General features: G+C 38.0%; 1 protein-coding gene across 1 annotated transcript; it reads left to right on the top strand.

Annotated features, from left to right (window-relative positions):
- Window positions 1-2: 2 nt before the first annotated feature.
- On the top strand, window positions 3-23,426 carry LOC140236347 (melatonin receptor type 1B-like). The gene is made up of 5 exons (XM_072316304.1): window positions 3-393; window positions 3,006-3,142; window positions 16,207-16,476; window positions 20,415-20,672; window positions 23,310-23,426. The coding sequence occupies exons 1-5, from the start codon at window positions 3-5 to the stop codon at window positions 23,424-23,426; spliced, it is 1,173 nt and encodes a 390-aa protein (XP_072172405.1).
- The last annotated feature ends 4,453 nt before the right edge of the window (window positions 23,427-27,879 follow it).

The raw sequence follows: 27,879 nt of genomic DNA, 5'->3' as shown, positions 1-27,879 counted from the left end.
TCATGGATCTCTCTACGTCGCTCTACCCAGCTACTTACTTCCTCAGTCCTCTCTCCGTCCAGACGACCCCGGCAGACTCCTTCGCAGACACATCCAATCCTCCGTGGTTTGCCACCGCCCCAACCGTTGCCATGGCAATGGAACACTCGGGCCCTCCTGGAGCGAACCGGACGGACGTCGTGAGCGACGAGGCGGAGAGGGGCGTGATTCAAAAAGTGTTGATTGCGGCCTTTATCACTTGCATGGTTTGGGGCAACGTGGGCAACATCCTTGTTATGGGCGCCATCCTCATTGACCGGAAGTTACGTAACACCGTGGCTAACATCTTCATCTTTAACCTCGCCATTGCAGATTTTTGCGTTACGTCCTTCGTGGACCTCTCCTATATCCTCGGTAAGCGATACGCATCCCAAAATGAGAGATCACATGCAGTGGCGTATCTAGGGGGGGGGGGGGCAAGGGGGGCACGTGCCCCGGGCGCCACTCCTTGGGGGCGCAAAAAACGAAAAAAAAAAAAAAACGAAGAAGAAGAAGAAAAAAAAAAACGAACAAGAAGAAGAAGAAAAAAAAAGAAACAAAAATCGCCCGGAAGGGGGAGGGAGAATTGGGGGGGGGGGGGGGGGGGGCAGAAAACCAAATCAAACAAGATAAAAACAAAACATAATGATGACGCGGACAAAATGACAATGTTTATTGTGTTCACCCAAAAATTCCATGTTCTGTGAGCTGAAATACAAAAATTTTCGGCTCGCTCGCCAAAATTTATACAAAAAAGAAGGTAAGAACAAAACGTGATGATGACAAAATGACAGTGTCTATTGTGTTCACACATGTCATTTTATATTTAGCAGGCAAAATGTTTCACGGAGCAGCGACTGCAATTTCATTCGTTCTGAAGCGATCGACGATTGGATCAAAAGAGGACGCCAACGGTTTCGAACATACGGGGGAGGAGGGCGCAAAAAAAAATCAAAAAAGAGAAAAAGAGACAAATTTCGGCTCACTCGCTCGTACTAATTTAGAGTATTTTTTCAAGTCCTCAGTTTGTTGGTATCGTCATCTATAAGGTTGTCACTATAATTGTGAGATTTAATAAGCAAAAAATGACAAGAATTCCATGTTTTGTAAGCTGAAATACAAAAATTTTCGGCTCGCTCGCTGCGCTCGCTCGCCAAAATCTATCAAAATTCATTACATTTAAATCACCCTCAAAAGATCCCTTTTAAGTGCTTGAAAAAGCATCATGTGGACTTTGTTTAAAGTCCCTACCGGGATGGGGTTGGGGTTGAACATTTTTTCAGAAATTAGGGGCGCAATTTTCGTGCTTGCCCCGGGCGCCGTTTTTCCTAGATACGCCACTGCTCACGCCTGCACACCCAACATACGTATGCGAATATCAAAGTCTAGTACGCCATGTAAAAGTGACAATTTTAGCGGTGTTGAAATTTTAGCGCATTTCGCGCAACCAGAAACTAGCGCGAAAATAAAACCACGCGAATATTTTTACTTGCCATATGTTCCTGTGCGTGATGTCTTGATTCCGCGGAATTAAAAACACGCGAAACTCTTCTTTTACCCGGCCAAGCGCGAAAAACAAGTCGCGCGAAAATATCCACTTTTACAGAATAGTAGTAGTCGTAGTAGTAGCAGTAGTAGTAGTAGTAGTAGTAGTAGTAGTCGTAGTAGTAGCAGTAGTAGTCGTAGTAGTAGCAGTAGTAGTAGTAGTAGTAGTAGTCGTAGTAGTAGCAGTAGTAGTAGTAGTAGTAGTCGTAGTAGTAGTAGTAGTAGTAGTAGTAGAAGTAGTAGTCGTATAATGTAGTAGTAGTAGTAGTAGTAGTAGTGGTAGTAGTAGTAGTAGTAGTAGTAGTAGTAGTAGTAGTAGTAATAATAGTAGTAGTAATCCTAATCCTGAACGTAATCCTAACCCTATAGCCCAAACTCTTGCCCTGAACCTAACCCTAACCCTAATCTTTACTCCAACCTTATCACTAACCAGCATTTAGTCGGGAGTAATAAATTTCCTCGGGGGTTATTATTGCCTTGATACGGGCAGAACACATCAGTGAAGTCTGAGGAAAATCGGATATCAGAGTCAATTCAAAAGTTATAGGCCTATACATTTCTAAAGTTTTGATGCTGTCATCACTGGAAAAGAAAACTACTGCGGTTCATGATGACCACGAAGACCTCAATGTGTGGATAACAATATAAAGAATGTCATAAAAGAAATGTCATTTATTATAATAAAAAGTACAATTCCATCGACTTGCTACTGACGAAGGTTAATGGCAATACAATTTTCCCTGCTCTTTGAAAGAGATAAGACAAATGCTGATAGAAAACTTAAATGTTTTAATTTTGTTAACATTTCTATTTATATTGTTGCCCACACATAACTAGTAGTCTTCTTATTTAGTGATAACGGCAGTGAAACTTTAAAAACTCATATAGCTTTTGAAACGATTGTTTTCTCAGAATTCGCTGATGCGTCCTACTTATGCTGCTGCCTTCAATGCACATTTATGCTTGAGATTAGGATTCTTTTAAAGGTATTGTTTACTACTGGGAGCATGTGATTTAAAAATGTTGTAGTTATCACACTTGATGTACATACGTGTATATGTGTAGGTCAGTTGTATAACAAAAATCCTACCACATAAACATTTTACAATAAAGCTTGAAATATAAGGAGATATCACTATTCTTCTCAATAAACTATACCTGTAGACGGTTTATTCCAGAAGAAATTTTTATTATAATTATTTCTGATATTTTGTATATTTAACAGTACTTTACATCGGTTATACTGATATATTGATTTTAGATTGTTTGTTTCTATCCCTAACTCACATTTCAGAATTATTTTGAAGTACTAATGGTAGGTTTTTTTGTTTTATCTGCAAATGATAAACAATGTCCTTAACTATTCAGCAAGGAGTACTACACGTGTACAACTTTATGCTGTGTCGGCCTTTGACATGATCCGTTTGTCGCCTCCTTCGCAGGGAACTTTCACCCCCATTGGTTCCAGGCGAAATCCGTGCTCTGTAATCTAGCTGCGTCGGTCTGCATCGTAAGCTGCACCTGTTCCATGTGGAGCATATGTTTCATCAGCATCAACCGGTTCGTCTGCATCACACAGGTACAACACCGATTTTATAGATTATTCTATAATACCCTTGATATCAATTCGAATATGACATATATGTACTTACACTTAGGCACAAACAGGCCATACACAAATAGAAAATGTATGATATATATATATATATATATATGAAGAGTTTGTTTGCAAAAACCGATAAGTCCATATTTGCCAAATGGAGATATTTGCGATTAAAGGCCAAGAAAAATAAAGAGAATAATAAGAAAATTTTTGCTTCTTTTGACCATAACTTCAAAAATATACCTTTATATGTTATATTAATATATCATTTAAAAGGTATTATTTTGTTCTTTATGACAGTGACCATAACTCAAAATCTTTAAAAATGGACTTATCGGTTTTTGCAAACAAACTCTTCATATATATATATGCGCCTGTGTGTGTGTGTGTGTGTGTGTAACAGTGCGTGTGTGTGTTTGTGTAAGTGTATGTGTGTATGACTACCAAGCGCTCTTAAATTGGAATTGATTCAAGAGATTTACATTACATCAAAGACCGACGGTAAAAATGTTTACGTAGCAATGGGTATCAATTTCAATCTCGCATTCTATTTGAAACGAATGCTTCAAAATATTCTCCATCTCTTTCTCTGCCTCTCAGTGTTAAGAGCTCTTTCAAATGACTTTTTATTGGATCAAAAAAAAAATGGAAAATCTAATATATAACTGTCGTGACATGTATTAGGTCGCGCTCGTCAAACGTTTTCTGAAAGCACTGTACACAGTTTAATTTTTTTTTTTCATTACGACTTTTATAGCATTGATAAATTCAAGGCTGACGGAAATCTCGCTTAGACGCTATATGCATTTTATTTTAATCCCTTTCAATTCCACCTTGATATTATAAGGTTTGGATGAGTCAAAGTGATTAGATGGTGGCGCAAGCTGGCCTCGGTCTCATGGAGTCCATGATCTCCGATTGTATTTGAAATCACTGGCGTAGCCGGGGGGGGGGGGGGGGGCGATGGGGGCGGTCGCCCCCCACCCTAAGATTTTGACCGGGATTTGGGATGCGAAAAAAGATGCGTGTATACTATATGCATGTACATGAAGCGGGTTTCCCTTTCAACCTTTCATCAAGTAAGATCATAATTTTTTTTTTCAATATTAATTTTCACTCAAAGTGCGCAACAGATCGTTGAATTTCAGTTAAAAAAATGCAAAATCTCTCGTGCTTGGGAGGGGTATCCCCCTCCCAAACCCTCCCCATCTGTGCCCCTTTTTCTCGCTTAGTACACTTTTTAGATTTACACACACAAAAAAAAAAAATGAATAATTTTGTGTGCACAAGATTTATCACTTATATTCGGAAAACTCAAAGTTCCCTTAAGTACAATGGGAATATCCCCTTTTAATCAATATCCTTTCCTCCCTGAGTTCCCCGAGATCAGTTATTTCTTATATAATTTCCCAAATATTCAATCAAATACGAGATATCTCAATTTCAACTTTAAAAAGGCAAAAGCTCCATCGTACGGGAAGGGTGGTGATAACACTCGCCCACGCCTTCTCCCTGCTCGCTCCCCCTCCCCATAAGTAGAATGTGGCTACACTTTGAACATAAACAGTTTCCAAATATGCCACAAAATGTGGGCACCAAAAACGTTAAATGCAATCAGAAAATTATACAGAATCTCCTTCCATAGCTTTGCTACATTCCTCTTCTGACTGAAAAATTTCCAGGTGAGGGCCTATTCCTGCAAAAGTGTGCGCCAGATTGTTGAATTTCGGTTCTAAAACTGAAAAAAGCTCCCTTGAATATGGGAGAGCTATCTTGGTACCCTTCCATTGCTTGGTAACCTTTATAGACTTAGTACACTTTGGGGAATGACAATTTCCGAATTTTCCACAAAAAGTGTGCTCCAGATCGCTTCATTTCAATTCTAAAAACGCCAATGCCCCTCCCACATCCTCCCTAAGAGAGCTCTACCTCACTAGACTTTGTACAAACACAGAAGTGATGCACATTCGGAATAAGAGCTAAATTCCGTGATTTCAATACTTCCCTGAAAAAGCCCTATCTATATCCATTATTATACTATTTGGCACTGGAAAAAATTCTAAGTAATGCACCAAAAGTTTGCTCCAGATCGCTGAATTCCAGGTCTGAAAAATGCAAAATCACCTTCGTGTGGGAGAAGAAATGCCTTTTATCTACACCCTCGTGTGCATGCTTTTCTGTTTGATTGCTGAACAGACAGCCTTATTGATTTTCATTGTAAGAATTGATACAAGAAGTTTACTAAAATGTATATAGGCAATTGTTCAATGATAATCTGCATCAAAATATACTGCTACCTCAAATCGAAAAAAAAAAACCACGCAGAACATACATCGATTTGCACCATTTGCAACATCAAAATGCAAAAATTCTCACCGTGGGAGGGGGACACCCCGCTCACACCATCTCCTCCCCCCCCCCCCTCGCTCGCTCCGCTCGCTCGGGCTCAGTCGCGTTCACGATATTCAGTGTAAGAAATTAATACAAGAAGAATTCAGTGTAAGAATTAATACAAGAAGATTATCTACATGATACCATTTTATAGCCAAAATTGTTCAATAATAATCGACATGAAGATGTATTACTACCTTAACCCTAACTGCACGGGGGGGGGGGGGGGGGCGGGGAGCCCCCCTCCATACTTTTGGCGATTGCATCGCGACCGCTGGGAATTTCGGATTCTCGCTTCATGACTTTTTCCCCTGAGTCTTGCGCACATTTTGATACCACATTTGCCCATATCGGACCTACCTAGGGGGACGGTGTTATGGCCAATTAGTATGCGCATGTCATTAAAACGGCTTATTGCTGCATGATTTGTGTACAGTTACATACTGTCAATAGACCATGGCTTGCATTACTTTATCAATTTTGCTCAGGAATTGGTTTTCCACTTGGTTCATGCTTCTATATTGTTCTGAAATAAATTGGGCAAAATTTAGAAACAATGATATACATAAGGAATAAAACAACAATAGAAAACATAAGAATAAAACAATACAAAACATAACAAAAAAAGTTGTTTTTTTTTTCTCGTTTTTTTTTTCTCTCTGTGACGGGGGAAATTGAGTTTTTATCCACATAGATGATTCAAAAACTCCCCAGCCCCCCCCCCCCCAGTATTTTCATGGAGCCAAATAGCCCAGTACAGTAAGGGTAAAACAAGTGGGACTGTTTCAAGTCGATAAAACGCGCAAAACATGTATCAAATTGCACCATTTACAACATCAAGATGCAAAAAGTTCTCACCCCCACCCCCACCCGCTCGCTCCGCTCGCTCGGGCTCGGTCGCTTCTCTCCCTCGCAGACTAACCGCCTCCCCCCCCCCCCCTAGATCAAATTCTGGCTACGCCGTTGTTTGAAATCCCTGCTGTCCAGTGGATGGTATAGTTTTGTCACGGCTACTACTAAAACACTGATCAATTCAGAGCTTATTTACATTGATGTAGGGCAATTCGCTAATCAGTGTTGCAATAGAATAACTCGGAGAAATTAATGAATTTGGAATAGTTTTGGTTTGAAAGGGGAATTCAGAGTTTTAATTTTTGAGAGATAATTAGAAGCCACTTAAAAATATGAAAGATCATACAATGTTTCAGAAGATGAATTCAAAGTTTATTGCCAAAAATGTTTTTTTTTTTGTTGTTGAAAAAGCTAAGATATTAAAAAAAGTAAAACAAAGTTGTCCCAATAAAAAATCTTTGTTTTTTACATATTTCAGCCCCTTCTAAACCGATGTTAATCAAATCGATTTTGAATTTCTCACAGAATTTTATGCTCTTTCATAAGATTTTTTCTCATTATCTTACCAAAAAAGTTGGAAACCTGAAGACCCATCTCAATACCATCATCCCTTTATGAAGTCCTCTGAAGCCCCCGACTTCCTTAACTCGAATCTTTGAAATGGCGCCATTTCACGGACCACATTGAATGTACTAGATTTCTGCCAGTGAAATCTCACTGACATTCCTACTTCGCAAGGACTTTTTTTTTTTAAACCAGCGGGAAGTCCTGATTCTTTCTCCGGAATCAGGACCACATACTAAAGAACTGATTGATCCACACTTTACTGGTGCTGAGAAGTATCGCATAGATGACTGATGCATTTAGTGCTATACACATTTGCGATGGAGAGGGGAGGGGGAAATACATAACATTAACAGCAACATTATCAAGATTATGGTAGATTCAGTAGTTAAGAAGCAAAGGAGAAGGGATGGAGAGGAGATGGGTGGGTAAGGAGAGGGGTGGAGGAGGAGAGGGGGTGGGAAGGAGAGGGGGTGGGGAGAAGAGGAGGAGTTGGTATATTGGAATGGGGATGGGGTGTCAGAGGTAACTTAGAGAGTAGATCGATGAACGGCATTGTGTGGTGACCTAGATCTGCAGAAGGTGATCTGTTATCCGCCTTTAAGTCTTCTACCTTTCCAAACACATCACTCTATCTTTTTATATCATATACTTTTGTGAAAATTCCTCTTACGAAGTATTCCACCCTCTACAGTGTCACAAAATTCTGCATCCATCTGAAAGGAATGAGAAGAAAGAATGTATTCAAATCTTTGGTGGAAACCAGAACTTTGATTCTCTCATGGAAATCGATATAGCAGGAAGACAGAATTAAACAGAAAAGAGTGTTAAAACAGCATATCGCGCGCTATGATTATGCATTCGGCTCTTGTCCACTTCTTTTCACCTTTTTGAGCTACGCTGCAAGAGCTCACGCAGCAATCTCGATAGCCTGGAAAAAAAAAATAATGGTAGGTCTATATCCTTCAGCTTTTCATTCTTCGGTGGCTGAATAAGATTCTGTATCTTTTTTTTCTTCAGCACGTACAGTAGCCAGCATTAAAGGAGGGACTTGCCATGTTTTCCTCACACACACACACACACACACACACACACACGCGCGCGCGCACACACAAAATCGTCATCGGTAATAAGTGGCAATCCGTATACCCAGACCAAACATGGGCCTGATGAAGCTGGGAGAGGCCGGGGAGAAAGATGATGCAGGAAATATACCAGAGAAACTTGGATGAGGACGAGTAAGATATAAATAGGATGAGAGAGAGAGAGAGAGAGAGAGACAGAGAGACAGATAGAGAGATAATGAGTGTTTGACTGTGAAAAAAAAAGAGAGAATGAGATATGAACGGAAATTGATGGTGTGGAAGTCGTCACAAATTACCACTTGTAGACGAACCAAAAAAAAAAAAAAAAACCAACAACAACATAAAAGACTCATCTCTAGCCTTTATGACGTCTTTCGTTTTGCTTTTATTTCACTACTTGAATATTCAACTGGTCATGGGTGTTAACACTAAGGTGTTGACTCACACAAGTACCTCTATTGTCCTCCAACTGGCAGAGAAACTCGTCCTTGCCAGAAGAAAAAAGAGAGAAAACGGCATCATGAAAATCTTCTCAATGTATTTGATACGTCGATTCTCTTCTTGATCGCAATGTCATCTTATATAATTCTCATTCAGAAGTTTCTACTCTACAGATGTCGCAGGTGCGTGTGAGATGTAAAAACCTTTCTTTTTCCCCATTGTTTTGCTGTTCACCTCGACGCAGGAAAAGAAACGTCAAACCCTTTTACATACCCTTTTATCTACGTAAGACGAAGATATCTATCTGACATTTGCTGGAGTCAAGTCTTTATGCAGATCACTTTTAGCCGTAGATATTGAGCTATATGTGTTTCTCAGACTTCCGGTGTCACATGGACAGCCAAAGAAATGAGAAATGCTTTGGTTCTATATCAGTTTCACGCAGATGTACGACCAAGGTCTACAGGCATGTTTGTGAAAGTGTAAACCTGTCACTTTTATTACGCCCTTGTTTCTACTTTTTTTTTTTTTTTTTTGCGCAGAGATCATCGCCTTTGAAGAGCTGCATTAATTTTACAGACTTACTTGTTCGTCATTTTCTGAGCTTTGAAGAGAGTGTAACCTTGTTCGACTGCGATGAAAAGTCTTTTCATCATGGAATTGTGAGAGTAAGCCCTCCTTGTGGCTTTTAGTGCTAACAAAATACTATTTGAGAATGTGTGTCTGCAATTGTGTTTGCGCCGTGGAGATGGAGACCTTTGTGTTGGTGCTCTGTTTTATTGCCTCCCCAGTCGAAGAAGACTTTTAGACTATGAACGGATTATTGCAAAGATATGGGGATATATTTCAATATATCTTTCTGCTGAACAGAGAGATAGAAATAACTTCAAGTACTAAGACATGTCATATCACTTTTATTGCCTTTCCCTTCCTATCAATGCATTTTGAGGCCGTAATACCCGTCTCTTATACTTTTCAATGTATCACTAGTACTCACAATTAGTGACAAGAAATGATGAATACTGTATTAAAACATATGTTTGTGAGGTAATGATTAAGCACTAAAGAGTCTACCATTAAGAAAATGAATAATGCCACTTCATCACGCAGAACCTCCTTTATCCAATCCTGTGATATTTACTCGGTATCAAGAACTCAAGAATTCTTCTGCACGAGGAGTATCTTAACTTAAGCACAGATGTGGATGTATTCTTTGAGGTTTCACACACACACACACACACACAAAAATCATATTTCACCGATTTCATGGTCGCGTCAATATCATAATCTTTACGCTACGAAATAAAAAGAGGCTGACAAGATTGCGACATCTGTTGGTTTATTTGCTTTTTATTTAATGATTTTGTATTTCTCTGGACTATCTGTAGTAACACTGGTATAACAAGACATGCCTAATTGCATCATCTGGTATTAATTTATCAAAAGGTTTGCTTTCGGGGCAGGGGTGGAGGGATCGAAAGAACGCGTCATCAGCCAACTATGATAAAGTACCCCTTGAAATATGAGTGTAATTATTCTTTATCATTTGTATACACACTGCTATGAAATTATACTGAGATAAACTTACTTCGTATTAACGTCTGCCATTATTGTGCACGTGTTGTGTGTACACTTAACAAGATGCCGCTTGGGGAGCAACGAGACACGATAATAACTGTGCAACCAAACGATATTTGCGCAGAACCTATTGGCTTATGATATTGATCATGTCTTTCATAATGTCTAGATTCTGAAACACGATCCTACCGCCTGATTACCCTCGCGTTGCTTTGTCCTGTATATGTCACTACGAACCTAATTGACAGAAGTCAACCAACGCGAGCGGATCATTATAATGCTCAAAAAGAAGAAGAAAAAGAAGATGAAAAAAAAAAAATCGTAGATGACATCAGCGATCACGTTCCATGCATATGACGAGGTAACGTATCAATGCAATCGTTCTTTTAAGAGTGTTGCTGGCACTGAAGCAGATAACATGTGCTCAGTTTATGTATATTTCATTTCAATCGGCCAATTATCCTTCAGAAAATTCCTAATCGCTTCTTATGGGAAGTGCTCGCAGCTCTAGAAGTCGGGTGATCTGAGATAGCATAATAGAGATTTCATGCCGTGTGGTATGACCGCGTTCTTTTTTCTCTCCCCCCCCCCCCCACGTGATAACAAAATTGTTCACGTGATAGACCCGTCTGCATGGATGGATATTGCTGGTCATCTCTGTTGGCATCGTGAACCGTTTTACCTTTACCTTATATCATCTGTGTCGTCATTATTTGCTCCTCGTTTCGTCACATGATTTTAATTCCCCCATTTTGAAAAAAAAAAACACTGTCTTTTGATCATAACTATAATGCTTTAAAGGGTGGACAAGTCAGCAGAGTTTACACTTTTTCAGGTCAGTATTGAAGTCTGTATTGCAACATTCCCAACCCTTTCATATTCACACAAATCCGAGTATGCACACTTTTTTTCCCCTTGATATTTATTGATTTCATTCAAATCATTCATGAATCAACCCATTCTGGGTGTAACATGAACAAAAACGGTACAAATGCAATTCAAAACACAAACAAATCCATTTATCAATTTGTACTTCAAATAATCTCTATTTAACATAGACAACTCTCACTCTCGCACACATATGCACACATGACATACGCGCACATACATGAGATAAACACTCACGACACACACATTTGGATGCACATGAGCAGACAAGACTATAGTTTCGGCAAAGGACACGGAAGGAACAAAAAGAATGTGTGTGAGCGTTGAGCAATGCCACTGGCGGAGTATTAAGTGTCTGCAGAACACCTTAAATTGGCAAATACAAATATGGTCTCCTGAAACGCCGAAATGACCATGCAGTCACTAGCGACACACCTGATCTAGGTATTCAGTAAGACAAAATGACTGAATCATGCATTTTGTGGCATATCCTCATTTATTCAATGTTACCCACTGGGTTCGAATGTCTGCTGTATTGTAACAGCTTCGTGTTACAATGCACGCGCCATGTGACTTTGGGCTAAAACTCTCATTGCGGTAACAAAATAATCACAAATCAACCATCAGCCCACAAATGTTAAATCTCACTTCATTCGCCTCTTTTCCCATTCGCTCCTATCTTTTCACCTTTTTGTAACCTACAAAGTCTTTGGGGAATTTTGCTGCAGGAAATCGTGCTTGTGTTGTGCTTGTTTATCTTGTGACATTTTATGTGACAAGAATATACCATCATTTTGACGGTTGTATCACCCATGTATATTGTTTGGAAATGAAAATAAAACATCAATGAATGGATGAAGGTATTGTCGAGCTCACAGACCAAGAGGTATCCCTTTAAAGACCATGTCTTGTCTAATTTCTTACTTGAAAGGCTACATTCTGTGATGTCCGAGTACAAATCTTTAAAACTTGATATTTCCCCTGCTTGCAATCATTCGTTGGACTTTGCTGCATACTTTGCTAGGAGGGACAAATTTCCTGGCTCTATGTTTGCATGACAAATATGTATGTGTGAAGAAGGTTCAAAGATGCTGCGACGGTGGCGACATTTTGAAGAGAGTGAAGAAGAAGAAGAAAACAAAATGAATTGACTGGCTCCTATTGCTCTTTCAACACTGTAGAAACGTGTTGCCATGGCAACTGTTGCTAGGGCGGGAGATCAAAGTTAAATGAGGAACACAGAGCAATGCGGAGCAAGCTAAGCCTCTTAGAGCCTATAGTACAGTTATACAACAAAAAGTGAGGCTCTGAAGCAATTCACTAAAACATTCTCATGTGCAACCACTACTTAACATAAATGAAACAACAATATATACTAAGAAAAACAAAATGCAACGATTTTTTTAATGAGAAGATAAGGTTGAAAACTTATTCTCGCTTTACTTATTAGAATGAAGCAAACTTGTATTACCTGTCAGAATCAAGCTATCTAAGATAGATATTTTGCAGTTTGTAATTTATTTAGTTTTCTCGAAGTGCATTGCATTTCTGATTGGCGGAATAACTTAAAGGCATTTCTGCCTCTCTTTATGTTTCAAAGAACAAATTACACGTGCGAGTAAACGAAATTTATGAGGGGATTATGTCTGGCACACATCCTGGACGTGGTATATACTGATCTTTTTCTTTTTATAGTTTGATTCTCATCAAGGTACTTTCTTTCCCGTATAAACTTATACCTTTTCTTCCCACGACATTATTCATTTTTCTGCTTGAGGTATTACGTAACTGTAACATAGCTCCACCTGTATCATGCGCATAATCTAATGTATAAAACTGCGGCTTTTTGGGCGCAACAGCAGCAAAAAATATATAAAGGACATAATGATATAAGTCGCATTATCAAGTTGTGTTTTCGCCTGGTTGTATCTTTTCTATTTTGTTATTTCAAGTAAAAATCATGAAGTTACTCTTTCTATTCTTTTTTCTTAGCTTTAAAGAAATAGAGCAAATGTTGACGAGTACAGTCCTATACATAATAACGGTCAATATCATACAATTAGTGCATGTTCTATCATGCACTGCACTGGATTGTAGAACGACATAAATACTGAATATTCCGATTGCCGTTTTGTTTGCGGACTCAGTGATGTATAACTTAGTATTATTGGAGTTCTAGTCCGGTACTGGTGCATCAATAGAACATAATTATGCACTCTCAAATCGTTATAGTAAAGATCCTCTCGATCGTAATGCATTTTCCATAGTTCTAGACCCTGTTAGATCTGATCGTGATTTCGTGCAGAATATAACGATAATCTTGTCTATATTACGTACAATTAGCCATGTAGTGCTAAGCAGAATTGCGACCATGTAAACAGCGAGCTTCCTGCGTCTATCTGCGCCACAACGCATAAACTTTACCCAGCACAACGTACGTATTGGATACGTCCCCGCCCCATATCACTGGTCAGATAATTCCAAGCCACGTTCCATAGCGAGATTTTCACACGAACACTTGATGCAATGTATAACCAATAACAACGCATTTCATACTTAGCCAAAATCTACTATACAAACGAATACTGCGAAGTTGCGACTAGGTTTGAATGATATAAACGAAAATCTTAAAAAAAAAATAATTTTGATACCAATCGTATATTATGTTATGTATCGCAGGGAGTGGAAGAATGAGGCAGTGGCATTTATTGTAAAACAAGTCAATTATAAAGAATACAGCAGCTGCCCTGCACGATAAGAAACGACACGACATAAGTGAAAAATGACATGCATGTTTGTGAACTACACATAATGCAGGAAAATGAGTAATGATGTGTTAACTCTAAAAGCAAAAAGATGAGTACTGAAACGGACCCCCCCCCCAAAAAAAAAAAAAAAATTTATGTTGAGTTAGAGAAACAACGTGGAGAGAGAAGAAAAGGGAAAAGGGAAACATAATGTGAATACCGCAGTTCAGACTATCAAAAAGAAGAAGAAGAAGAAGAAGAAGAAGAAGAAGAAGAAGAAAGGAGATGAGATAAAGACGAAGAAGACGTATGACTTCTTCGTGTGAGTGTATAAAAAGAAACAGTGAAAACAAATGCTGATATCAACGAAATACGCGTAGCGGAGGTAAACATTCTCGCTAATGAGTGGAGTGGTAATCAAGAGTGAAGTAGGCATACATCATTTGGACTGATAAATAACGTTTAATGATTGCCGAGAATATCTAATGCGTCAACTCCATAGTGAAGATGCTCAAGGCTCTGCGAGATAACGATCTACAATGTATACCTGTAAGAAAAGTACGTAGAGTGACAGAGATTGAACTAGGTAGCATGACGTCTCATGTATTAATCTGAAGATGAAAATGGTTTGAAGTACTTTTGTGGAGATCCTGCTGTTTGGTTCTCTATTATTGCCCTGGGTGATTCATGACGTATGGTGTAAATGAATTGTTGTTGATGTTGTTGTTGTTGTTGTTGTTCTTTTGTGTGTGTGTGTTGTGTTGTGTTGTGTATGTTATATAGATTACGTCATTTACAGTCGTTCACAAGAAAATTAGGTTAAACATCGTACGTGCAACCTTTATAGACAGAAGTGAATATAGTATGCTTAGCGATCCTTGGGAAATCAATATTGAATCCAGAGGGACCATTCCATTATGGTTATGATTTTATGGGATATGTCTATTTTTGTGAAAGTTTTGAAAAGCTATCATTATCAATGTTTTTCTTTTTGTAGATTTTCTACTTTCTCCAACAGTTCAGTTCAGCTGGCATCCATTTACATCCATTCAACAAAAATTTACACAAGATATACAAAGCATACATTATACAATTATTATTTTATCATTTTGTAAGTATACTTATTAGATTTAGAATCATGAAAGTATAATCAACCTAGAAAGCACGTGAAGTAACCAAGAATAGCGATGTGCACTTTGGAAGGTTGACACCCCCAAACCCCAACAAAACAATGGAAGTTGAAAACAGCACAACGGAATAATGACGGAAGTAATTAATCCATAATCTAGTGCCAAACAACGTTTAAAATGGAATGATTGACGGCAAATAGCAAAATTCAGTCAGTGTAGGAAAAAAAAATCTTGGACGCGTGTTTAAAAAAAAAAAGAGTTCTCTATCCAATTTCAGCTTTTTGTATACTATATTTCATTATTGCGTCAGGGGACAATAGATGGCGCCCTTGAAGTGTGCGTTTCCGCAGTGGGGGTCTCTGATGATCCAGGGGATTTTTTAGTAGCTGAAAGCATCATTATTTTCCTCAAATTGATGCATGGGACTTTTTTCGATCAACGCTACCGTACAATATTTGAAATCTTTAAATGCTGGAGACATTGTTAAGCGTATGGATAATTGGAGAGCTCTGCTTGGCTTGTATTGTCACGTGACCATTCGCATAACTTGTAAAGTATGGTTGCTAATTCCAATACATAAAATATTTCCAATAATATTCTTTCAATCGTTTTTTTAATGTGTTTCAGGGCCGTCACCACCTTTTTTTCAGGGGGGGGGGGGTGCATTTCTGGTTCCACTTCCGGCTCAGCGGCTAATTACAAGCAAAAAAAAAAAAAAAAAAAAAAAAAAAAGGGGGGGGGGGGGCTTCACCGCAACTTTGTGATTCGACTTCAGGGTTTCTTAAGCTACCAACCCCCTCCCAAAAAAGGGCCTCTTTTGAAGGGGGGGGGGGGGGGTGCGTTCGCACCAACGCATCACCCCCCCCCCCCCGTGACGCCCATGTGTTTATAGGGGTTAAAGGGATAATAAACATTACCATTTGCAGATGAAACAAAGACCCAGCTTCAGTGCTTAAAAATAGTTCTAAAATGTGAGTTAGGGATAGAAACAACCAATGTAAAATTTGAATTAGTATAATCAAAATTGAGTGTTGTTAAATTTACAAAATGTGAACAATGGATATAATAACAATGTTTCCAGACTAAATCGTCTACGGTTATGGTTTATTGGGGAAAATAGCGACATCTGACCTACGTACACATTATGCAAATGCCATCAAATGTGATAATCTTACATTTTTAAATCACTGCTCCCAATGGTAAACAGGACCTTTCTCTATCGGTGCCTACACTATCATTTCCTGGCCATCATGTTTGTGTGTGAAATTTGTGCCCATGTTACTCACAGGCACAGAGAGCGTTAGAACTTCACCATGATTACCGAGTGAAGTTGTCGCTGTTGTTTTTTTTTATGATATCCCCAGTCAAAGTATTATGGTACCATCTACACGCGTGGCAACACCATCATTATGACGCTGTTCCTCTGGGTCCTCTGCTTCTTCATCGACCTCCCGAACTACGTCGGGCTCGGCGCCCACATCTTCGACGAAAAGAAGATGGGGTGCTCCTTCGACCGCATCCACCACTACGGCTACACCGTCTACTTTGTGGCCATGGGCGTGGTCGTTCCTCTCTGCATGGTGCTCTTCTGCTACATCAAGGTCTACAAGTTTGTTAAAGAAAGCGAGGAGAGGGTACGTACTTTTATCCCATATCCTGGACAGTCTACTACATCGTTGATTTTTGTCTTTGTCTCAAAAGCCCTATAAAGAATCTACACCTGAAAAACAACAACAACAACAACAACAAAACAAGAATACTAGGTCTATGTGTGTTGCGAAGGATATACGAAAGAGAATTTTGTATTCTGAAATTATTGAATCATTTTCATTATTGTGCCAAAAAAAAAAAAATATTTGGCATAAAGAAGTAAAAGAACAAATTGTGTCTGACATTCGTTCGTTCATATTATTTTGCTTCTCAAATCAAATCAAATTAAATAAAAAACAAATCACATCAATGTGAGAAATTTCAACAAAACATAGCCAAATGGCAAAGGAGCAACACAAAAGTGCAGTTTATACTACATGCATAACAACAACAAAAAAAATTTGTAAACATTTATCGTTACATATAATACAAATAATGCAGTACAATTGATTCAATAAGGAAGCATAGGCATACATAGCGACTAAGCTGATGGCCTCATTGGGAAATATAACTCAGGTTTGCCTGTCGCAAAAAGGACATTTTTATTTTTTCTACTTATTACAATAGTATGCTTTAGAGGGAAAAAGAAGATGTGAGTGAGTGCTGTTGGAGTGCAATAGGTTAGTAGAATGTTTGTGTTGGGGCAATAATTTTCTTCAGTATAGTACCAGTACAATAATACTTTATAAATTAAGACCAAAACATAAACAAAATAATATCAATTATTATACTTTGATTTACTAAATATATTGAGTTAAAATAATATTTCTTTATACCAACTTTGAAAGAAAACAGATGTTCGTGTTTTAGGGAGTCGGGTAAAGCACTCCATGTATCTGGTCCGTGATGCCTCACTGACCTGTGAGCTATAAGGGATTTTGGATTATGTCAATGGAAATCTGTTGAGTGTCTTGTAGGGTACGAATGGATGTTTGTTTTAATCGAAAAAAAAAATGAAAGGACTGTGGTAACATATTTTTGGTATATTTTATACATAAATACAGAGGTTTGAAACTTTTGTATATCACAAATTTTTAACACATTCAGCTGCTTAAATAACGGGGTCGTATGCGCTGAATACGTAGAGTGTGAACATATTCTGACTGCTTTCTTTTGCAATAAGAACAACAAATCTACCTGCACCTTATTACAATTACCCCAAACAATATTACAATATAAGTCATATGAGGGAAAATAAGTGGATTATAAAGCATATGTAATGATTTAGATGACAATAATCGCAATTCATATGACATACCAATCTGTCTGGATAAAACAGTTATGTTCCTTATGATCATGCCAAGTCCATTCATTTATCAAAATTACTCCCCCAAAATTAGTAGACGTTTGTCAAATTACCAATTTTCCATCAATGCAAATATTACATTCATCAAGTTGAGAATGTGGACAGCTAAAATACAATTAGTTTTTGAAATATTCAATGACAATTTATGACCTTTAAATCATGAATGAATTTCCAATAATTCAGTGTTTAGCATACTTACAGGGGTATCAAAACTTCTGTGAGAAAATGCAACATTTGTATCATCCGCAAAAAGTGTGAGATGTAATAATGGGGCGGAATAATCGATATAATTTCATAGAATGAATTAATGGTCCAAAGATGGAACCTTGCGGGACGCCACATTTGTAAGTCGTTGTGACTCTGTATAGTTCGAAATTGAACATATTGAACATGGTAGCTGAATCCCTAATCATCATTATCATCATGGAGATGGCATGATTGTGATGTAGCGTTGATCTAAAAAAAAAATCAGGTATAACTTTCAAAAGAAGAATATGGTGATGTTGATGAACAACACAGCCAACTATTACAATAGGATATTCGACAACGTATGGCCTGTCGTGAAGATATATCTGCACCCTCTCAAAGGAGCAATGTGGGGTTCTAGTAGTGCCGTTCCTTACAACCTACCACGACAAGGCAAGCGTGTTAATGGTCGTTCCTCGGCGTATTTCTCTTCCATCTAGAATTACAATTTAATTCTACAATTACCACCCAATCAGCTTTCTTTGTAAGTCAAACCAATCCTTAAGAGTCACTTGTCGGCGACATGGACATCTATACAATAATAATAAATTGTATTACTTAAATCTCGTTGTTTAAATGCCATGTGTGGCAGATTGTGGAGAAATCTATAATTGCCCACCTCTCCTCTGATAATCCCCCCCCCCCTCCCACAGATATACACACCAGTTTCGATCCATTTTGGAAGTAAGAATATGTGGTATAATAGGGATGTCGTTTTTCTGTAAATCCGCATGGAATAAAGGTATAAGAAATTACAAGGAGAATTCAACCATTTTTTTCCGAGAAAATGAAAAACACTTCACTTACCACATTCAGAAGGCAGAGATAAGAAGTACCCATTAACATTATCATTATGTCAATATCATGTCAAATCCTTATTTTCTAACATCGAAACTTTGCAAAATTCTCTTTATGTTTTCCTGATACCGTTGCCCTTCTACTGTCAGAGTGGCATCATGAATAATTGTTGTATAGCTGTCTAATCCAGCGATGACGGCGCATGGATTTTAAACCAAAAATGCAACAATTCATAACTTTTTGAAGGGATTGTCTGGTTTTCTGCAAAGTTCAGTGAAGGTGCTACTGATCTTATTGCCACTCACTGGATCTATAATGTATGTGACGTTGATTGCCTTCGAATTGGGATAATTATGTGATTTGTGCATAAATATGTGATGGTACCTATTTTTTTTATATTCTTATTTTTATATATATATATATATATATATATATATATATTTTTTTTTTTTTTTGGGGGGGGGGGGGGAGGGGGTCGTGCATGAGCAGGCATGTGCATTTTTCGTATTTGCTTGAGTAATGCTTTATGAGTGTCACACAGTCATAGATGTTTATACAAAGAGAGAGAAGAAGCTGCAATGAAAAGATAATTTTGTCAAGGACAAGAAATTATCATCAATGTTGCAAATACTCTGCTCTCTATCATCACAATTATATAGTTTCAGGAAAGTGATTATTTCTATGAGCCTTGTCGACGAAAAAACGAACAAGCAAAGAAACAAACAGACAAACGAACATACAAGACCAGGAGATTTGGTAATCTTATAGGGACCCACATAATTTAGAACAAGGAAACACAATGCAGTTTTAAAAGAGAAGGGAAAATACCCCTAATTGTTATGGAAGCATTGATTTGTAACCTATGTAACATCAGAGGAAACCTTTTGTAATTGATTGGAGAAATCTATGTTTTTTGTTTTGTTTTTTTTTTTTTTTTTGGGGGGGGGGGGGGGGCTAATTCTCTAATCTGCACTGGGAACCATGAAATTAAAATAAACATCGACAACATATACTGGAAGTGACAAATCTGTAACTGTTGGGAACAGCTCCAAACATTTTTTTTTTTTTTTTTTAAAAACAAAAGTGTTGTGAGTCACACGTCTTTTGTTCACATTCTTCTACTAATATTTATTTTTTAAATGATTGCGGTCTCCTGCTTTTTTGTTGGTTCAATGTCTACGGAAATACACAATTCCCAAATCAATACGTTTAAATCCCCTTTCCGCGTTTTGTTTCCTTTTTTTATGTGGTTATCTAAACGACATTATATATTCAGAATGAATAATTAATCATCATCTAGCTCATTTACAATTGCTATTTTCACGATTTCCTTCTGAACATGTTTGTGATATTATGCTATACGAATCATACATCGAATATTCATGTGTGCTCATAATGTATGCATGTATTTTGTCGTAATTTGTAAGACAACATGCTAAACTTCATGTGTTGTGTAATGATATTTTCCAAAATGCATATATTCTGTTGTTTGGTGTGATTTGAAAATAAAAAAGAGAAATAAAACCAAACAAACAAACATAACCACACGTCTACATAACATGCACTCGACAGATTCGCAGCTGGGACGCGCGGACCCATGGCGCCAATCCGGCTAACCAGCTACCCCAAATTTCGAAGGCCGACCGCCGCCTCATGATCACCGTCTTTATCATCTTCCTCGTGTTCCTCACGTGCTGGACACCGTACGCCGTGGTCGTCCTCACTGACGTGCACAACGTCTACCCGAAGGAGCTCTACGTCGGGGCCGTCATCCTCGCTCACCTCAATTCCAGCCTCAACAGCATCCTCTATGGTATCTCCAATCGCCGGGTGAGTACGAGGATGAAAACCCACGGCCCGAATTCACGAAGAAGGTACAACTTTAAACCATGGTTTATGCAAATTTCTTCTGCGTAAATACGATTGACAGATTGGACTACGCCATCAGACGTCCAGTAACAAACGCGCATCGATAAGGGCATGTCAAAAGGTACGTCTATTCCACGCTTATTATTTTAGACCATGGTCTAAATTTGTACCATGGTTTAAATTTAAACCCGGTTTAAACCACCTTCGTGAATTCGGGCCATAAAGTGAGAGGGAGAGAGAAACACACATAAACACACACACACACACACACACGGTGTGTGTGTAAACACACACACACACACACATACACACACACACACACACACACACACACACATACACACACATACACACACCTACACGCATACAGACATACCCCCCCCCCCACACACACACACACAACCCAACGAATATCCTCAACCAGCAACCATTTTGTGGTCCCAAATGTTTATCATAATAGTTAGTTAATAATTTAGACCATGGTCTAAATTTGTACCATGGTTTAAATTTAAACCCGGTTTAAACCACCTTCGTGAATTCGGGCCATAAAGTGAGAGGGAGAGAGAAACACACATAAACACACACACACACACACACACACACACACATACACACACACACACACACACACACACACACACACACACACATACACACACATACACACACCTACACGCATACAGACATACCCCCCCCCACACACACACACACACAACCCAACGAATATCCTCAACCAGCAACCATTTTGTGGTCCCAAATGTTTATCATAATAGTATGTAGATGTATAAAATCCTGCTAGGAGAATTTTGAACTGACTCAAGCAGAAACAGAATAATCAAGCCCAAATACGAACTCTCGTCTGAAAGAGAGATTGTTCTTTGACCCATGTATTGTTTATATTAGATTTAAATGAAGATATGCAAGTTGTTTACTCATCTTTTCGGCTTTTTTCCTAGTATGTATGAGTCCATATCTACCTTTTCTCTCACCACACGATGTTTTCGATAACGCGTTTAGCTCCATTCCATGTCAAGTTATTTTGTTTCGTTCGGTACCCGGATACTAGTTTGTTGTATTTTGCTACAGATGATGATGAATTATTTGCTATTGATACCTTTTGAAACAGAAACAAAAGCAGCAAAAACAAAACAAAACAAAAAAAAAATCAAGGCAACGAGAAGAGATACGCTACCTAACGTGCTATAAGCTAGTCATTCATCAATACCTCTGTATCTCTCTGTCATTTCGAATTAAACCTGATGCGGACTTCTGTGTCATGCGTGGTTTTAATAGGAAATGTAACACAGAAAGCGAACAAAGAAACAAAATCGTCATTTTAATCAATCTGTTCACTCCATTGAGAGATAAAAAGATCTGAAGCCAGCCTATTCCTGGAAAGGACATTGGTATAAATGCAGGCCTACATCATTGTACATCAACGCGATCTCCCTAGCTACTAGTATAGGGTCCAATGCTATGCAACAAGATGCATAATTTATCTGGCATGTTCTCTTTTGACCACTGATCGACCATTACCAGACACTCTAACAAACTATATGAGCATTGACATCTGACGCCACCAGGAGGATCCACCGAACCCGCACTCTTGGCTTGGGGCCCCTCCCTCCCTCCACACACACATACGCTCAAACGCACACACACACACACACACACACACACACACACGCACACACACACACACATACACACACAATCATGTTTCATAGCCCCATGTCCTTTGATGTTTAACAGCGTGCCCTCCTCGTGATTCATTTTTGTTGTGACGTCAGCTCGAAACTTTTCTTTTATTTGTATAGTAAGGGTACTAGGTCTCGCGCAGGGACTTAATGATCGCGCATAGCGTAACTGCGTATAGCAAGCAATATTACGCGTAGGACTAAGCGCAGAATTTGCCGATACGCCCATGGAATAAAAATACCTGACAACCGCTAAACATGAGAAGAAAGCAGGTAAGAAATTTTGATTTCAAACAAATTTTTCACTAAATTTCCAATTTTTTGGAACAAAATTTTCACAAAATTTCCGATTTTTTACCTTATAATTTACCTACCTTTGCTTAAAATCTTTTTTTTAAGGATGTTGTAGCCTAGACGTGTCGTCTCGCTTGTCTCGTTCGTATGATCGTAGCCGATAGAATTCGTAATTTGTTCGATCGATCGTTGATAATATTCTACGAAAGCCGAAGCACGCTACAGCCGCAGAGAGGGGCAGACACTTTCACGCATGAAACTACATAGGGCAGCTGCGCGATCTTTACATACCCCGAGAAGGTGACCGCATAAAAAAAAGTCCGACATACAAACGGCGACAGCGCACTACTCCGTCATCGTATCATCAGGAGATTCTGGGAGGTGATTTTTTCTGCATTTTCGTGATATTCATTGATAAATTCAGGTTCGATTATGGAATAACTTCTATTATAAGAGCATTTCAAATTTTCGTGCGCGATATCTAGACCCCTCAACCATACGTGTATTTTTCAAATCTTATTTTTAAGGGGGATTTTGAATTGATGGTAGCAGAAAAAAAAAATGATGACATCTTTCTATGGTTTCCCCCCCCCCCCCGTGTTTTTAGTATCGAAATGGATACAAGAGACTGCTTTTTCTGAACCGAATCAGATGCTGTAGCACCACCGTTGGGATCGGCGAGTCGCAGGCGGTGGACGGCTCCACAGCTGCGACAAAGTCCTAGCCCCGAATCGCCAGTTGTCCAATTTGGAGAGTGATATTCCTTATGCATCATAAGAGGCCTTACCTCATCATGGGATCTGCCACCTGACCAGTCAGGTGAACAAACACGTGACCTGAAAATTTGTTGTGTTTCAATAATGTTTAAATTTTAATAATTTTAATGATAAATTTTAAATGTTTAAATTCAAATAGAAGTATTATAGGAGATTTTGGTGGGTTTTTTTTTTTTTCACACAGCATCCATGAATTCCTACCTAATCTGGCTATACAGTGTATGTTCTATATTTTGTCATGGGTTTCAATCCCTGTGTGATGTTGGGCTACAACCAATTAAGGGGTTCAATTCAACCCACGTACGTCATGAAACTGGCACGAAAATTATGTAGATTTCATCTATTTTGGCTACCATTTTCACTGGAATGCTTTCGTGGATTTTTTCTTGAAAGATTCTATATTGATGTTTCAATTACCACTTGTGAGGAACTGCGCAGCTTGGCTACTGTCTGTATATTTGTACAATAATTGTTTTTGAACAATTATATCTATTGTAAGAGCGACATTATATTTTGAACTTGTAAATAAAAATCCCCAGAAAAAGAACGTGTACATAATTCATCGATTCGATTATAGTGAATGTTTTGTGTAATCCTATACTGTCCCCTCTATCAATAAGAGGCAAAATAGTCTGTTAGGATAGAACATAAAATGGAGGTCCCGTTTGTGAGAGAGTCACAACTCATGCACGTAAAAGAACCCACTTCATCTAATTATTGCAAAGAGCAGTGTGTTTAAGCTGGTGAAGTGGTTCCGCCTGGGGTATACATGCAACTGGTCCTATAAGGCTCCATGAAAGACCAGTCATTGCAGCAGCTGAAAATAGGCTATCCAGCCATCTTTTAGATGGAAAAAACGAAACAAAATTAAAATAATATCTCATGGGTAATTGAATGACGGAATCTTCCCAAACGTTGGTGCAGAGAGGCCGCAGAGAGCATCATGATTATTTTACATCTATGGAACTTAAATCATGGTAAATCATCCAAATTATACAAGCATTAATTACATTATTTTGATTTCATTCGATCTTTTGTTTCACTTTAACTCAGGCAAGACGGTTCCATTGATATTTCTGTGTAAAATAGGGTTATGTCATGTAAAGAGAGAAAGAAAGAAAGAAAGAAAGAAAGAAAGAAATCCTGTAACAAGATTTCATCTCAGAATTCATTCAACTGATTTAAAGTTAATACTACCTAAAGAGAAAATCGATCCCCAAAATGAATAACTTCAAAAGAAACACAAAGATATTTACTACTGAACGATATAGAAAAGGCAAAAATCAGATGAGAAATGAGGAAAATATGATATTTTGAAATTTCACTCTTTTTTTTCGAAAAACATTCTTGACCAGTCCTTGTGAATATTCACATCAGCAAATTGACGATGTCATGTTCTCACAATTTCTTATTCATTTTCAGAAATGAAAAAAAAACCCCTCATATTTCAGCTGCATAAATATAAAACTTGCAGAAAAGAACAAATTCTTTCTCTGATATATCTGGGTATGAAAACATGTCTTTTCTTGTATCAGCTAAAAATAACAATTTTCCGAATGTATATATAACATCAATGAAAAATTCGGGGTTATAACATCAGCAATTCGCTCATTTGAAAATCCATAAGGACTGGTCAAGAAGTTTTTTCAAAAAAGAAAAATGTAACGTGTCAAGATGTCACATCTTCCTCATTTCGTAGTATCCAATTTTTGTCATTTTTGTTTAGTTCTGCAGGGAATATTTTTCTCTGTCTTTTGAAGTTTATTTATTTTTTTGGGGTGGGGCGGTTTCCTCTTTGAGTGTAATTTGTGTGTTGTTGCTGCTAACATCAATGACTATTGACTTTAAAATCGAAAATCTTAAAGGAGACCTCAGGATGATTTTCTTAATTTTGACATTTTAAGAGTTTTAAATTGATTATTGAGTTATTAAATTGATTGATTAGACACGGACAGATTATAGAATTTTATAACGATTGTAATCTTCAAGCGTTCGTAAGAGCATACATATCTCACTTGGGGTAGAATTCGGGTATTTTTGATATTCCTGTGTAATGTTAAGGTATTATTTTTTTTCTCAAATAACATGAGTTTGTGTATTATTATCGTCAAGGATTAACTTTGCATTTCTTCATTTATATAGAGTATTGATATTGTGTTGATGTTATGATGTAAAAAGGAACGTCCCTGATTTGTTATTTTGTGTTTGTTGAACTGTTATAGTTTGTCATTCTGTTGCAGGGCCCCCTAGGATAACAGTGTTTAAACCACTGATGGGGCTACCCTGGGTAAAGAAAACTGAATAAATAAATAAATAAATTAAGAATGTTTTCAAAATTCGACCCAAACAAGGATGATGACATAGCACCTTGACATGAGGGTTAAGGTAAGGGTTAGGGTCAGGGTTAGGATGGTTAGGGTTAGGAGCAATGGGGTGCTCATAGGAGCAGATCAAAACAAGAAAGCGCGCTTAAATTCTACACAGGTGAAGCTGTTAAGCAACTTGCATTGTTATGGAATTACACCTGATATCATTCTTATGCCAAGCTGCTATGTCATCATACTTTTTCACTGTGATTTGTTCCAAATTACTTTAATAATGAGCCTCCCATGCTGTCGTCTTTTGTCAGTGTAATATGTTTGGGTTTTTTCTTTTTCAAAGACTTTGTTTGTCTGCTCAAGGACCCTAATAGATTCCACAAATCTATACATGGAGCTATCACTTTATGCACTTCATGATGTGAAATTATGAAAATTGTCTGGAATTAGGTTTTGTGGTCTTGTGGGATGCGCACTGCACTGTAACAAAGAGGTCTCGGAGTTCGAACCTTGCACCGATACTACCCCTTCTTGTTTCACATTAACAAATTCACTCTATGTACAGGCAAGAAATATGGGGACTTTGTTTGTTTGTTTTTACAACTACATGCATTACTCTCTCCACTCTACGGTTAACCACGTGCACAAAATGTAAATCTGTTAGTTAGTGATTAGTTATAGCAGGAGTACACATTTGAGTCGAAGTTCAAGTTGATTTATTTCATTTCCAAGTGACAGGCCGAGTGGAATGTTTTGTTGTTCTTTTTTCTGTCTGTTCTACTACAAGCCATACCAAAGCTGCGGCACAGGGTGTATGTATAATAGAAAGTGTAAATAAAGATGAAAAAAGGATGACGAAGATTCAGCTCTTTTTTCCCTTTTTATTCAATGAATTACACTTGTTCTTCATTGGAGTCCACATGAATGGAGTGAATGCAAAGTAGTTACAAGTTTTATTAAAAGTAGGCGTTACAGCTTTATTGTAAATGAACGTGCTGCCGCCATGTTGTGGAATTTTGAATTCGAGTAAAAACAGAATTACATCCGCTTGGAAATTTTCAGATTCAAGCTGCTGAAAACAGAAAGAATCTCTGATCTATGTGATAATTTTTATATCTGTAAAATCAGTATCTTGTTATGGAACGAGTGACGCGTCATTGAAAAGATTGTTTGTTTTTTTTCTATTTGATGAGGACTTGACATTGAAAGAAAAAATAGAATGGCGTTTATCAAATTTTGCATTCAGATTGAATATGTGCATATTATATGTATATGTATGTATATATATATATATATATATATATATATATATATATAAATATATATATATACACACACACAAAGGGCCTATATAATGAATTATTTTCAGAATCTGGAGCTTGGCTTTTCAAAACCCGATGACGAAATTTTGATAATTTTGAAATTTGATAATATGAATTCCAATTAGAGAGCTAAGTTAAAAGCTAAGCTCGAGAAAATTTCTCGACCCAAACTCGGGAAGTTTTTGAAATAGCGGGATGATGTGCAAACTAACGAACTATTTGATGATAATGTTAATTCGCCTCAAGATAATATATACCGCAATGCATCCCATCATGCCTAGCGTTTGTGACTCGATCGATCGAGGCAACATGCACACAAATCGAGTGTAATTTTTTGAAGGCGCGCACTCTACCGACCATGTTTGCGCATGCTTAGCTTTCGAATTAGCTCTGAAAAATATCGGGATGATTCTCTTCGGGCTGATGTGAATAGGAAATAAAATAGCGCACTAATTTGCGATCGAAAAAAAAAATCTCGAGCTTGGATTTTCATCGATTTGGTGGGAAAACGCATGTGATGGTCTACATCGAATGCACCACCAATGTTTTCTATTAAAATGGACAAACAACAACAACAACGACGACGACGACAACAACAACAACAACAACAACAACAACAACAACAACAACAACAACAACAACAACAATACTTCGTTGCTGACAGGTGGATGACTGCTGTGCTGGCAAGTACTATAAGAACTAGACCCGGAATTTGTCAAGACTGACAAATTAGGTGATCCGATCTTTTGAAAATCAATGGT

This window comes from Diadema setosum, chromosome 12 (assembly GCF_964275005.1).
Source record: "Diadema setosum chromosome 12, eeDiaSeto1, whole genome shotgun sequence".
In the NCBI taxonomy this organism is placed as follows: domain Eukaryota; kingdom Metazoa; phylum Echinodermata; class Echinoidea; order Diadematoida; family Diadematidae; genus Diadema; species Diadema setosum.
The sequence above is the reverse complement of the archived record's forward strand: the minus strand, read 5'-3'. Positions and strand labels throughout refer to the sequence as shown.